Here is a 12106-nt window from a genome sequence, read left to right on the forward strand (position 1 = left end):
AGTGATCGCCTCGCAGGCCGTATAAAAAAAAAGATGGTTGGTATGGTACGAATGAACTATGATACGAGAATCGAACATGTACTGCATTAGCGTGTTGAGGTTGGATAATGGTCAAGTCTCGAAAGCAGGACCTGGCAAAAGCTGGTCCTAGGGATGACGTCTTGATAGTGGACTGGATCTGCGAAAGAACCAATAGGCTTGGTGGCTAGCGTTACCATATTCAACGAGAGTTTAGAGACAGTCCCTGAAATGTTGTGACCCATTCATTCTGTCCTGTCATGCTAGGTACTGCCGGATCGTGTGGAGAGGTTGCGGCGTGAGGACTTGGAAAACGTGCCCTTATGCTTGGGGAAAACTCGCCGCCCTGAGAGAAGCCACTGGGATAGCCGTCCATCCCCTGTACCACACCCGGGACATACGACACTCCACCGGATCTCGGAGCGCTGCTGAACGCACCATAGGCGGAGTATGGAAAGCCGGAGGAGGGGTATGCGGAGGTGGCTACTGACGGGCGATCTGGTCCTCCAAATGGTTGAGTGAAGGTGGGCTGAAATGATCGGCCTGGCCCACCACCGCCGGGAAAGGCACCCTGGGATTCCTGAGGTGGGTTAGATCTTCGCTCTGCGTTGGTAGATCCACTCCCTCTTCCGAGGCCGACAGCACCTGGGCCGATGCCGCTGGGAGCCTGCAGGCCCAAGGTCGGGCTGGCGAATGAAGCGGGGTTGATAGCCGACATCCAGATTCGGGTTTTGTAGATCTTGAAAAGGTCGGTAACGAGCGAGTTGAAGTTGATGTAGGTGTCGGCAAAGTAGTAAAATGTCAACTTCTTCCAGTCCCTTGGATCGGTCAGTTTCGCCATTCGAAAACCAAGGGAGACAACTTACATTTGGAACTCGGCATCGAGGATCTCCATGTTGAGGCCATGCTCCTTTACCTTCTGCATACACATGCGCTTAGCTTTAGCTTCATTTCCCTCCTTCTCTCTAAGACTGTGAATCTCGTGGCTCTGTGCAAGACGCTTAATAAGTTTCGGCTTCAGTTCGCCTGCGTTCGGCTCCTGCATGTGGTGTTGGCTGGGCGGTCCCATCCCGCCAATTGCGCCGCCTTGTAGACCGTTCGATGCAGCCATCAAGCCGGCGCCAGTTCCCTCTTGAGCAGCTGCCGCGTTTTGAGAATACATCATCAGCCACTTGTAGTGCTCTTCGGAATAATGTTCTTTCAGCTCTTTAGCCGTCTGCCAATCCACGTTATCGCGAGCTACAGTGCCGAGATCTGTTCCTCTATCTGCTTCGACGATGACAAGATCTCCCGGTTTGACTGTGAGACCAGTTCCTTCTTGGATGTAGAAAACGTCTGCTCTTGAACATTTGAAGAGGACAATGTGCAGGAGCTGGTTGTGTCTGGGCTGACTCATTCCAAACATGTTCCTGTGAGGTGACTGCGGACGGTTGGCAAAGGTAGATGGAATACCGTACGCCTGCTGATAGGGGTTTCCGTAAGCCGAAGATGCGATGGCCTGGTGAGCACTGGGAGCAGTGGCACCACCTGGGTAGTAGGAGACTGTAATACCGTTAGCTTTAGGCGTATATTTATTGAATAAGATCGACTTACCGGGGCTGGTAGTAGTAAAACCCGCCCCATCGGGAAATCCGCCGAATTCCTGGGACTGAGCTGCGTCCGGAGAAGCTGCCTCATGATGAGAAACAGACTCTCCAATGGAGCCAATCGAACCTTGCCGTGTTGGTACGTCGGCGAACGAATGTCTACGGCTTTGAGGGATGTCAGCGATGCCGCCAAAACCTAGAGAACTCTGCCAATAGGCCTTCTTGACATTTTCGAGTTTTCTATTCTCCAAGGGGTAAGGCGAGCGAAATGATCCCGAGGCATACTCGCTCATACGTCTCGCCAAACCTCGTTTTGAAAGGCTGTCTTGGCCTTCACCAGCTTCGTCCAGTTCATCAATAGCAAAATCAGATTCCTCGGGGACTGTTCCGTGGACGCCGTATCCATTGCCTAACCCGTACGTAGCAGCGGTGGATGCACGCGGTCTGACTCTGGAGTTGTGGTACTGCTGCTGCCTAAGCATGGCATTTTCACGAGTGAGCATCTCAATTGTCTTCGCCTCAGCACTTTGTTGGTGGTGGACTCCCTGACTCGAGCCACCCGTGCTCTCGTCATCATCGTCCTCAACTTCTTTAACTTTGCCCAGCATAGCACCCTCGTTGGACATTTCGCTCAGCATACTGGGACGTGAGGGTCTGTGTTGTAATCCCGGATGTCCAAGAGGAGCACGTGGTCTGCCGGGCAACGCCGACGGGGTCGGCATGGTAGGGGTAGTCGCATCTGGATCTAATTGCCCCACCGAATACGATTGAGAACGATATGTCTTCGGCGTTGGGTGCAGAGGAATTGCAAAGGGAATCTGCGGATTGGAACCTTGCTCTCTTGGAGTGGGAGACGTCTGTGTCAACGAGCCCTCTCCAAAGAAGCCGCCGTTAGGGATAGTGGAAGTTGGCGAAGGGAGGACTTCGGTCAAACGAGACGGGGGTTCCTTACGCTCCGCGTTCCAAATGCCCGTTCCCCATGGAAAAGACGACGGTCCTTGGTGTCCACGCCCCATTGTTCCGGATGCTGCGGAATGGGAACCCCAAGCTGCCGGACCAGGGTCCGCAGACGGGGTAGTTGGGTGAGAAGTAGTCGGCGACATAGAGCTACTCGCAAATGATCCCTTTCTCGGGTGGGGTAGCGCTGTTTGTGATGTATCGTTCAACCATGAAGCGCGGCGTACCGGCTTCTGTGGTTGTCCTAAAGGCTGTTGATGCACCTCTTGTCGAGATGCTGGGTCAGGTTCGTCGTCCGAGCTCGCGAGAGCTTCTGAATCCGGCGTAGACCTTCGAACGTTCAGCTTCTCGAGTAGAAGTGACTGATTACTTGGTGTGACTCCTGAAAATACACTCTGACTGGCTTTTGTGGTTGCAGAACCACTCTTGACGTTGTTGGAACTCATGGTCTGCTGATGGAGAAAATATCCTACCTAGTCGCCGACAAAACACACCAGAAGCGCAATAGTTATACAACGCCAAACCGAATCTTCGGCAAAAGGACGATAACAAAAAATGCCTAGAATTCACTGGTGATTGTTAAGGAAGTGGCGTGTCTATGTTGAACGTATAAATCTGCATGATATGTCAGCCTTGCTATCCTGCGAGGGCCGGAACTAGAGTGAAAGAAGAAAAAGCAAGGCCAAGGCCGCTCCGCCAAGAGCAGATGCTACTGGTGATATAAGTCCGGATGAAGGAGGTATGATTGACATTTCTATCTTGAGAAACCAGCATTTGGCGAATATATCTCCACACACCCTTTGGAGGATAAACCGCAAAAAGCCGGCGCAGACCAAAATACCTTCTCAGAGGTAGCCCACCAAATTGAAATAGAGGAGAGTTGTAAACAAAAGCTGCTTACCAATTTCGATTTTTCTGAGAATTATGAGGTCTATTCGTGGGTATCGAAGAATCCGCGTCTAGGAATCGATGGAAAGAAAGGAGGCCACAAGCAAAAACAATATAAAATAGAAAGCAGGCCAAAGAATTCTTCAAAGTACCTGTGGCGGTTACGTCTCCAGAAACGCCACCGTTAAACCCGTTCTTGAAGTGTTAAAAAGTAAGGACCGACAAGTTCTCGTCTCAAGAGATGTCTATGTAGTCCAATGTCTTGTATAAAATCGGAGGCGCAATTGTTGGTATTTTCGGTTGGTCGTGTCTTGAAGCGGAAGGCAATCTAACAAAGCTTTTTTGTAGCTTTCTTACAGGGGGGTAAAAGAGCTGTTTTATTCTGAGTATAGTGTTTTGAACGTATTGCGACAGAGTCGGCGTAGCTATTTGCAATAGCGCATCGTTATAAAGGAGTCCAGGATGGCGGTCGCAAATGGTTATTAATCCACAGGCGCGTATTCGCAATATTCGCAGTGTTGAAACCTGATCTCTTTCCTTAGTTTAAAGGCACCTCACCCCGATTATCAAGTCAGGTAAAAGTAAGGCACGAGAGCGACGTCGACGGCGATCGCTATTCCAACGCACTCGAGAAACCGGTAAAGAAGCGTTGGTGGTTTTTGCGAGGCTCGGCAATTGCAGATTTGAGGGCGCAGGGCGTTGAATGGAGGTGTTGAAGGGGTGTTCAATAATGAAATTGGAAGAAAGGGCGGGGAAGAATAGTACCTAAGGACCTAAGGCAGAAAATAACCCTGGGCTGCAGAGGTAAGGTAACGCAGCTGGTAGGGTTGGTAGGCCTTCGGTGCCAGCAGTTGGACGTTGCGACACGAGACTCTCGCGTGAGGGAAAGTGGCTAGTGGAGAAACGGAAAGCTCAAGTGCTGGGCCTAGAGAGCACAGGACAGGGATGCTACAGTAGCGGTAACCCTATCCACTAAAACTCGGGCGAGGCACCACTAGAAACTCTTTAGAGCCGTTTTGATGGCGAATAAGCTCTACCCTAGGGCCTATCCAGACATGCAAATCATAGAGAGGACCAGCAGCTGTCGGAAAATCGATCTACCTCGTAGACTGAAGACAAAATCGAGATTTTTAGTAGGAGGTACGATGGAGACTGAAACTTGAAGTCCGCCTTTTATATCACCTGGGCATTTACAATAACGGATATGAGCCACGTGGTGATAGGTAAGGTAGATTGGGCGGGTGATAGAGTGGAGGAGAGAAGTAAGAGTATCTAGACAAAAGGTGGGAGAGGGAGAAGAAGTTAGGTATGATCAGGTTATAGAACGGAATAGATTTGCGAGGAAAAGAAGAGGGAAAAAAATGAGAGCTCGCAAATGAATCACAGGATGATGCTCGTCAAGTTGATCCTGAGCCCGTCATGGACTGACGATGCTTGTATGTACGTGTTGTATGTGTATGTGTGTATTAGGTGTGGACTGGTGGGCTTGTGGACTTGTGGATTTGAGTGGATAAGCGGGTTTTGGTTGGATGTGGAAAGGAGATGGATGAGGATGGGACGATGAGATGCAAGCTGTCTGCGGAGGTCAATGTTCGTGCAGAAAGGTTGGTATGTATCGAAGGAGAAGAAGGATGGATTTGTCGAATTTTTACTGGATCGCCATCAGTTGGAACTTTCCTTGTGCAGTGCTTGTGGTGAACCTCTCCAAATGTTCCCATGTATCTACCTGCCTACTTCCCTATTAAACATGGCCTCAGCGACAACAGCGACAAGAACGACCACTTGCCAGGCACTAAATTAACATTGAACAAAGCATCGACCCCACTTGGCCTATCCTGATCAGGAAAAGGCGGGTCTAGGAATTTGGGTTGTCTGGGGATGCCTGACTATTTAGGGTACCTAGATACGAGTGGGTCCCCAAGATGGATTTTTTTATTAATTTCCAGCGGACAAAGGAAGATCTTCGGAGCTTAGCCCGAGCCGCCTAGCATACCTACCTAGGTACCTCGGATGCTCTAGGAAGCTCAGTGAACTAAGTAGCCCTGGACGTGCCTTCCCCTAAGGCAGCCGGGATGTATGGCATTGTACGTACCTAGTAGTAATTTGAGGAATCCGAGTCCGAGTCGAGTTCTTTCCTTACTCTTTCAACCATGCAACACATCGGACGCACACGACTCGACTTTTCCCATCAAGCTTCTAGCCGGAAAAGGCTGATGAACGATGAACGAACCATCTTGGTTCCAGCTTCTAACTTGGGACATAAAATGGGACATTATGTAAAAAGAGTGTGGGGAAGATTTGATCTCGAGCTATCGAACCGGCAAGAAGTCAAGCAAGAGACATTTATTGGCCCGAGTCAACGGTCCAAGCTCCAGCCCTGGAAGGGTTCTTGTTTGCTACGGGTATCCTGGCTCGTCCGGGGAGATGCATGAATAATGGCCAATAACATGTCGGCTTTGTTATGTTAGATGTCTTGAACGGAAATCTTCTCCAATACCGATTTCAAGATCCGTCCATATACCCCTTCAACTTCTATATTTCATAACTAACTCGCCTAGGACAACATTCACCTTGGAATAAGCTGGCAATCAATCTACAAATAGGGACTCGAAGAGCGTACCTATGATAGGGTATATAGAATAGCACTAACATACGTACACAACCGCCATGTCGAAACTGTACATACGACATTGCTCTTCTAGGGCCAATTCGTTTCCGTCCTAGAAGCCCAGTTCTTTGTCTAGCAAAAAGAGGCCGTGTGGCAGCTTAGCTGGTGTTCCTCCAAGAATTGCTATTAAGCTATACACACACCGAAGGTTTCGTTCTATAAAGGTGTGCATAGGCCAAGCCAATCAAGATTCGAGAATGAATATGTCATTTCTTTGCGATTGAGGCCACCGTTGAAGATCTCTCAACGAAACCCATCCTGTATAGCGAATAGGGCCTTCTTATTCAGTGCGACACCCTATCCCCTCTCCTGGCCGAGTACATGTGCTGAGGCCCTGCATGGATGTGAAGCTTGCGGCCTGCAAGTCAGTCCCCTATTCAAAGTTGGATGCATCCGTCTTAACCGGACTTGGCCAGCTTCCATTTCCTCGCACATCTGGGGTGGAACGCCGACGAAAGTTGCGCCAGCTCTCCTGCATATCTGATTGATGCACGCACTGCACGTCAAAACCGCTGTGACCTTACTTAACGATGGACTCCGGGGTCAATGTTACTTAGCTAAACTGTTCAACAACCAGAAGAAGGCCTGTTGAGAGACAATTGGGTCGAAAGAGGAACGAGGCGCTTACCTTTTGTCATTTCGAAGGCTCTTCGTTATGCACACGCCGCGTCTCCATATGGAATACTAACGAAATGGGGATAGGAGGATAATTAGGTGGGATAACGACAAATTGTGGAGGTGAAAAGAACCTCTCCTGAAGCTAGCCGATCGTGAGGCGACAGGGGGGGGGGGGGGGGTACCGAACCTTTTCTCCCACATCCAACAGATGCACCGGACGAATCCTGCATTCTCATTCGGCCCTCCCAACTATAAGAGCTCCTATATATTAGCGTAGTGTCGTGTACTCTAGAGGACGCATATCTAGAGTAGATGAATTTGGAGGCATATCACGAACTTCGAATTTCGTTTGTCTGTCAGTCTTGCCCCCCTTCGTTCGCACAGTTAGACATCAGCATGAAGAAACTTGAATTGCACCACATCGTATTCCCTAACCGCTCGTGCATAAACAGACATCGCATTTTCCTGCATACCAAGCATACCTTAAGCGACCTTGGCCGGGGTGTGATGGAGGGGTTATCACCCTCTATATATCTAAGAATTTACTTCTGCAAGCCTCAGCCTAAATAGGAACTTCGCCTTTTAAAGATGAACTCCACGCGTATTAAGCTGGGATGGGGGGTTTTGTATAACATAGGCAGATATTTGATAATATCTGATACCCAGGTAAGTTATATTTGATGTTCGTCAACATACCTAGGTGCATAAAACTGTTACACGCCAACGACTTATCGACTATATGTCGTCACAGGGCTTGCCTGCGGAACTTGGAGGTGGCGCAAGCTTCTTAAGAACCCGTACCCAAAATCGTCGCACAAGCATCTTCAGGGGCGTTACCCCGGATTTTTCAGTTCATCCTCTGCCAACCCTATCTGCGAACGATCAGCCATGGATTACGAAGGTTGTACGGCTGTAAAGCAGAACGAGACTCGTCCGTGATCGAGAAACGTTGATGAAGTTTGAGGCCGGCATCCTTGATCAAGCTGGCCGCAAAAGCAGCAGCTAATTCGTGTGATCCACGGCCCTTGATTGGCACGAGCTTACATGTGTTTGCTAGGATCTACGACGCAATCTAAGGGACTAACTACGGTGTATTCTAGTTTCCTGTCTCCCGTGTAAGGCGAATGAAGGATCTACCTGTTAGCCGTTCGATCGTCTCAGCACATGTACCCAACCGGTCACTACCTACCTAGGCACCGTCAACTACACAGCTACATAGGAAACCTAGATCGCTAGAGTCTTCAACGGGCTGATGATTTTACTAAGATAGATTATCGAGACCTTAGCAGCGATGATCCATCACCCTTAAACCAATCAACGATACAGCTGCCGGTACATATAACATGAAGAGATGACCATATAACCTACTATTCGACGATGACCCTGATGGATTCGCAAACCTACCCGACTACGGAAGAGAGCGAGAAGTGCGTTGCCGACCTTACACAACATCTGGTACAAGCATCTATATGCACCTACAACGATATCTAATACTCCATGCGCAATCTGGTGTCTCACTTAAATGCCTCGTGACTCAAAAAGGTATACAAAATCTCGGGAGACAAAAAGCTATTCAAGATGATTTTTTTTCGATGCTACTGTTTTCAAAGGGGTATCCCTCATTGCCAAGTTTCTACACTGGCGCATGTGACTTTTATATCGTAAACAAGGTGTAAACATGACATAGGTAGTAATATAGGTTCGGTACGTATATGATCCACGACGAGGAGGGGATCCAGAGCGATCCAGATGCTAAATTCCTAAGAACTTACCTAGGGCTGCCTAGGTAGGTAAGGTTAGACTACCAAAGGCACTCCAAGCCTCCCCCAGAGTAATACATTAGGAGAAGGTCGGTGGTAATAACGCTCGGGAAGAAAGCCATGCTAGACCAAACTTGTTCATATTAGGGACGGTGGTGGCTTGCCATGCAGCTTGACGTACGTCTCTGGTCGACTTTTTGCGGGGTTGGAAGTACTGTAACCACATTCAACCAATGCAACCGGGCCCTCCCCATCGTGCATAGCTTCATGGGGAGATTCCGTAGACACCACGCTTGAGCTGCAAGCTAAACCCCATGTGACCTTAGCCATCCCTTACGTCCCATCGCCACACCGGTACGAATCGCCGCCCGCCACAGTCCAGTGCGAATCCTCACTGCCATCCGGTAATACGACCCCCTTCGCCTATGCTCATGAGAGGGGAAGAATCTATACGATTCACCGATAAAAAAAAACTATCTCCCGCTCGCCTAGTGCCGGGACTTGGTCAGAAAAACGGGGATGAGGCTCGGGGAACAACGCAAGGACGATCCTGGCGACTCTTGGCTGGATATGCAGCGAACCTATCACCTAATGGTTGTCGAAGTTGACACTTACCCAACTATCAAACGACCCTATGACGGATACGGTTCTTTCCTGAAAGGAATAAACCTAAATGTCAGATATTACAGAATAACGTTGGTAGACCGGAGACCGCATTAGCTCTCGCTCTGGATGTTTCTGACCGAACTCTGCTCAAGACACGGGATTGTCAAAAACCTAGCTGATTTGGTGACCGACGTTGCATCTCAAAAGCATCAGGGTATTCTCATTTCTTCTAAAATGACGTACTTGAGACGACGTTTTTAATGATACATCGGATGAGGCACATCTCTGGCTCACCCGGGGACTGAATCTAACGAATCCTTCCCGGGCGTAGTTGGAGCTGCATCTGGCCCCTTCTGTTGTCGGAGCTTCTCTTCGAACTTCGCAAATTCTTGTATCGCGATCTCTTCTTCTGGGTCCGTGATTTGGTGTACCCCTTTAACTTCCTCGATCTATAGACATAGTTAGCGTCGTTGCTCGTCTTCTGAAGAACCATTGAGACCAAAGGGGTCCATGGAATCTTCGAGCCAAAATATCCCACAGCCCAACGACTGAAATGACGAGATGTACTCACGTAATGCATCAACATGCCCTCAATTCCGTTCTTCAATGTGACCGTACTCGAGTCACAAGTTCGGCATGCCCCCCTGAGCTTTAGCCTAACATATCCATCTTCGAAGCCCCGGAATTCGATATCACCACCGTCATCCTGGATCGCAGGTCGTATCCGAGTCTCGAGCAATTCTTTGATCATTCCTACGACCTCGCTGTCGTTTTCGTTGTAACTTAAGGTATCCTCACTCGCCTCCTGGCCTTGTTCCTCGCCCTCCTTTTTGCTTACGTTGATAATCTCGTGCCCCGCTGTAATAGCTTCTGTGATCAGACTGAAGACCTCCGGCTTGATATGTATCCAATTCGCATCTGGGCTCTTCGTCACCGTTATGAAATCTTGACCATAGAAAACGGACGTCACTCCATCAATGTTCATCAGTTGCGCGGCCAGTGGCGAGGGATACGGCGGCGCGATCGTACTCCGCGGGTTCATATACTCGACGAAGGTAGTTGGGAATCCCGGGGGCAGTACCGGGTGGTTCGGTAAGAACTTCAGCGCATCGGGGTTCGGCGTGGTTGCAGTTTGTATGAATATACTACGGGCACCTAAAGGCGCTATCGGCGGTAACCTGGAAGATGGTCGTAGTGCTGGTCTGGGTATCGCTGATATTCCCAGCGATTGTGAAATGGTATGCGCTTGTCGCGCTGCCTCGTAGAATCGACCGCAAGTTGTAGGCTTCACCCTCTTCGTCGACGCGGACAGTAGAGCCGCTGCTGGCCGAAGAAGTCGGTTTGAAGGCATGGTTTCCTTCTCAGGTTTCCAAGTCGCTCGTAGCGGCAATTGGTTGGGAGAGGTAGAAGAGTGAGTCGTAAAACCGAAGATATTTTAGTATATAACAGCTGTATGTAGTGAAGAGAAGCACTTGGGTGTGCTCAAATTCAAGAGCGATTTATAACTGTAGAAGATAGTTTGTATCGTCGATGAAATTGCCGATTTGCGCCGATAAGAACAGCCAACAAATTTCGTCGCTTATCAATCAGTGGCAATGACGCAAATATCAAAGACAAGTACCATTCACCTGAATCTGATTGGTCTACTAGCATGGGGCTCTTTCCGGAATTGTACCGATCGGACCCGGTTCCACAGAGACCCGGACTTTTACAGATCTCAAGCCACACTTGGATAATCTCGTCCCTAACTTTCAGCCTCACTATTGATATTCAGCCGCGTCTATGACCTTGAAAGATTTGCCTAATGTACCTATCCAGCACTTTATTACCTGGCTCCCGATACTCACTGTACAAGCGATTATAACACGCTCGCCAATTAGTGATAAACACAGTTCTTGGTAATACTGACATAAGAGCAAGGCGCGAGACCAAATGCCACCAGACATATTGCCTTGTTCGCATTGTATAAACATATTATCTTCATGATTATATTGATACTATAATACCTAATTTCGATTTTGTCATTAGTCTTTACGACTCCTTTTCAAGAGATCTTATACGATAAACCCTATTCCGACGTCTTCCAAGATTAAGACTCTGGCGAAGTCAGACTCGGTCCGCACAGCCTTCAAATCCTTGGTACCCGCCTGCTTACCTCTCCGGTTGTCCATCAAAGGACTCCGTGGACTACGATAGGACGTCGATAGGATTCGATCTATCCTTGCTAAAACTGCCAACTCTACCTGAGTTTGTGCGTTCATTTCAACTATGGGGCATGTTCGGCCTCAGTGTCTCGTCTGCGAAGCAGCCGAAGGCAAATATAAGTGTCCTCAATGTAATTTGTACACGTGAGTGTGATTTATATCCCATTATATTCGCGTTCTCACACATTACGTAGGTGTTCGCTCACATGCTTTCGCGAGCATCGTGATAATCATCCACCCGTACAGTCTGACACAGCACCGATCGGTGTCAATACGGGCTCCATAAACAGTGCAAACTCTCTAGAAGAATCACATGATCAATCGCATACTCAAGAGAGTACTGCACTACCTGCCACTATTGCCGACCTCCCGGAATACAAGACTCTCATTCAGAGATACCCAAACCTAGAGCGTCTGCTCTGGAACATTGCCGCAGCGACAGACCCACCGGATACTAGCGGTGGGAAGAGTGGAACCCTGCCTGGTTCCCATAAAGGTCATCGTAAGGCGAACCAGCCATGGACGAAGGATGTGGGTTATGAGAACGGCGTGGCTGTACTCCGTCGAACAAGAGACAACCCTGGTGACGATAGGGACGCCCTTAGGGAATATTGTGAACTAGTCCGAATCTACTCCGCTAAAAGAGACGCGGCGAACGCGGAGGCCGATTTTCGACGGCAGCTCGCAAGAGAAGATGCCAAAGCCATTGGGGATCTCATCCGTGCTGAGAAGTCTGAAGCATCCAAGTGATGGTCTTTCCTACCAAATCAATCATCTCAGGGTAATGAATATTATGACCGC

The 12106-nt window shown here is 49.0% G+C and overlaps 3 protein-coding genes across 3 annotated transcripts; 1 reads left to right on the forward strand and 2 right to left on the reverse strand.

The window, feature by feature from the left end:
- Positions 1-220: 220 nt before the first annotated feature.
- On the reverse strand, positions 221-3007 carry F4807DRAFT_459490 (uncharacterized protein; the record flags this gene model as incomplete). Its single annotated transcript, XM_048001372.1, has 3 exons — positions 221-836; positions 885-1560; positions 1612-3007. The coding sequence occupies 3 exons, from the start codon at positions 3005-3007 to the stop codon at positions 221-223; spliced, it is 2688 nt and encodes an 895-aa protein (XP_047855170.1).
- A 6384-nt stretch (positions 3008-9391) lies between these two features.
- F4807DRAFT_459491 (HIRA-interacting protein 5) lies at positions 9392-10452 on the reverse strand (the record flags this gene model as incomplete). The annotated part of the gene is made up of 2 exons (XM_048001373.1): positions 9392-9550; positions 9673-10452. The coding sequence occupies 2 exons, from the start codon at positions 10450-10452 to the stop codon at positions 9392-9394; spliced, it is 939 nt and encodes a 312-aa protein (XP_047855171.1).
- A 917-nt stretch (positions 10453-11369) lies between these two features.
- On the forward strand, positions 11370-12055 carry F4807DRAFT_459492 (uncharacterized protein; the record flags this gene model as incomplete). Its single annotated transcript, XM_048001374.1, has 2 exons — positions 11370-11449; positions 11500-12055. 2 exons carry the CDS (start codon positions 11370-11372, stop codon positions 12053-12055), a joined length of 636 nt encoding a protein of 211 aa, XP_047855172.1.
- Between the last annotated feature and the right edge of the window lie 51 nt (positions 12056-12106).

Source organism: Annulohypoxylon truncatum (genome assembly GCF_022578515.1).
Source record: "Annulohypoxylon truncatum strain CBS 140777 unplaced genomic scaffold F4807scaffold_12, whole genome shotgun sequence".
NCBI lineage: Eukaryota > Fungi > Ascomycota > Sordariomycetes > Xylariales > Hypoxylaceae > Annulohypoxylon > Annulohypoxylon truncatum.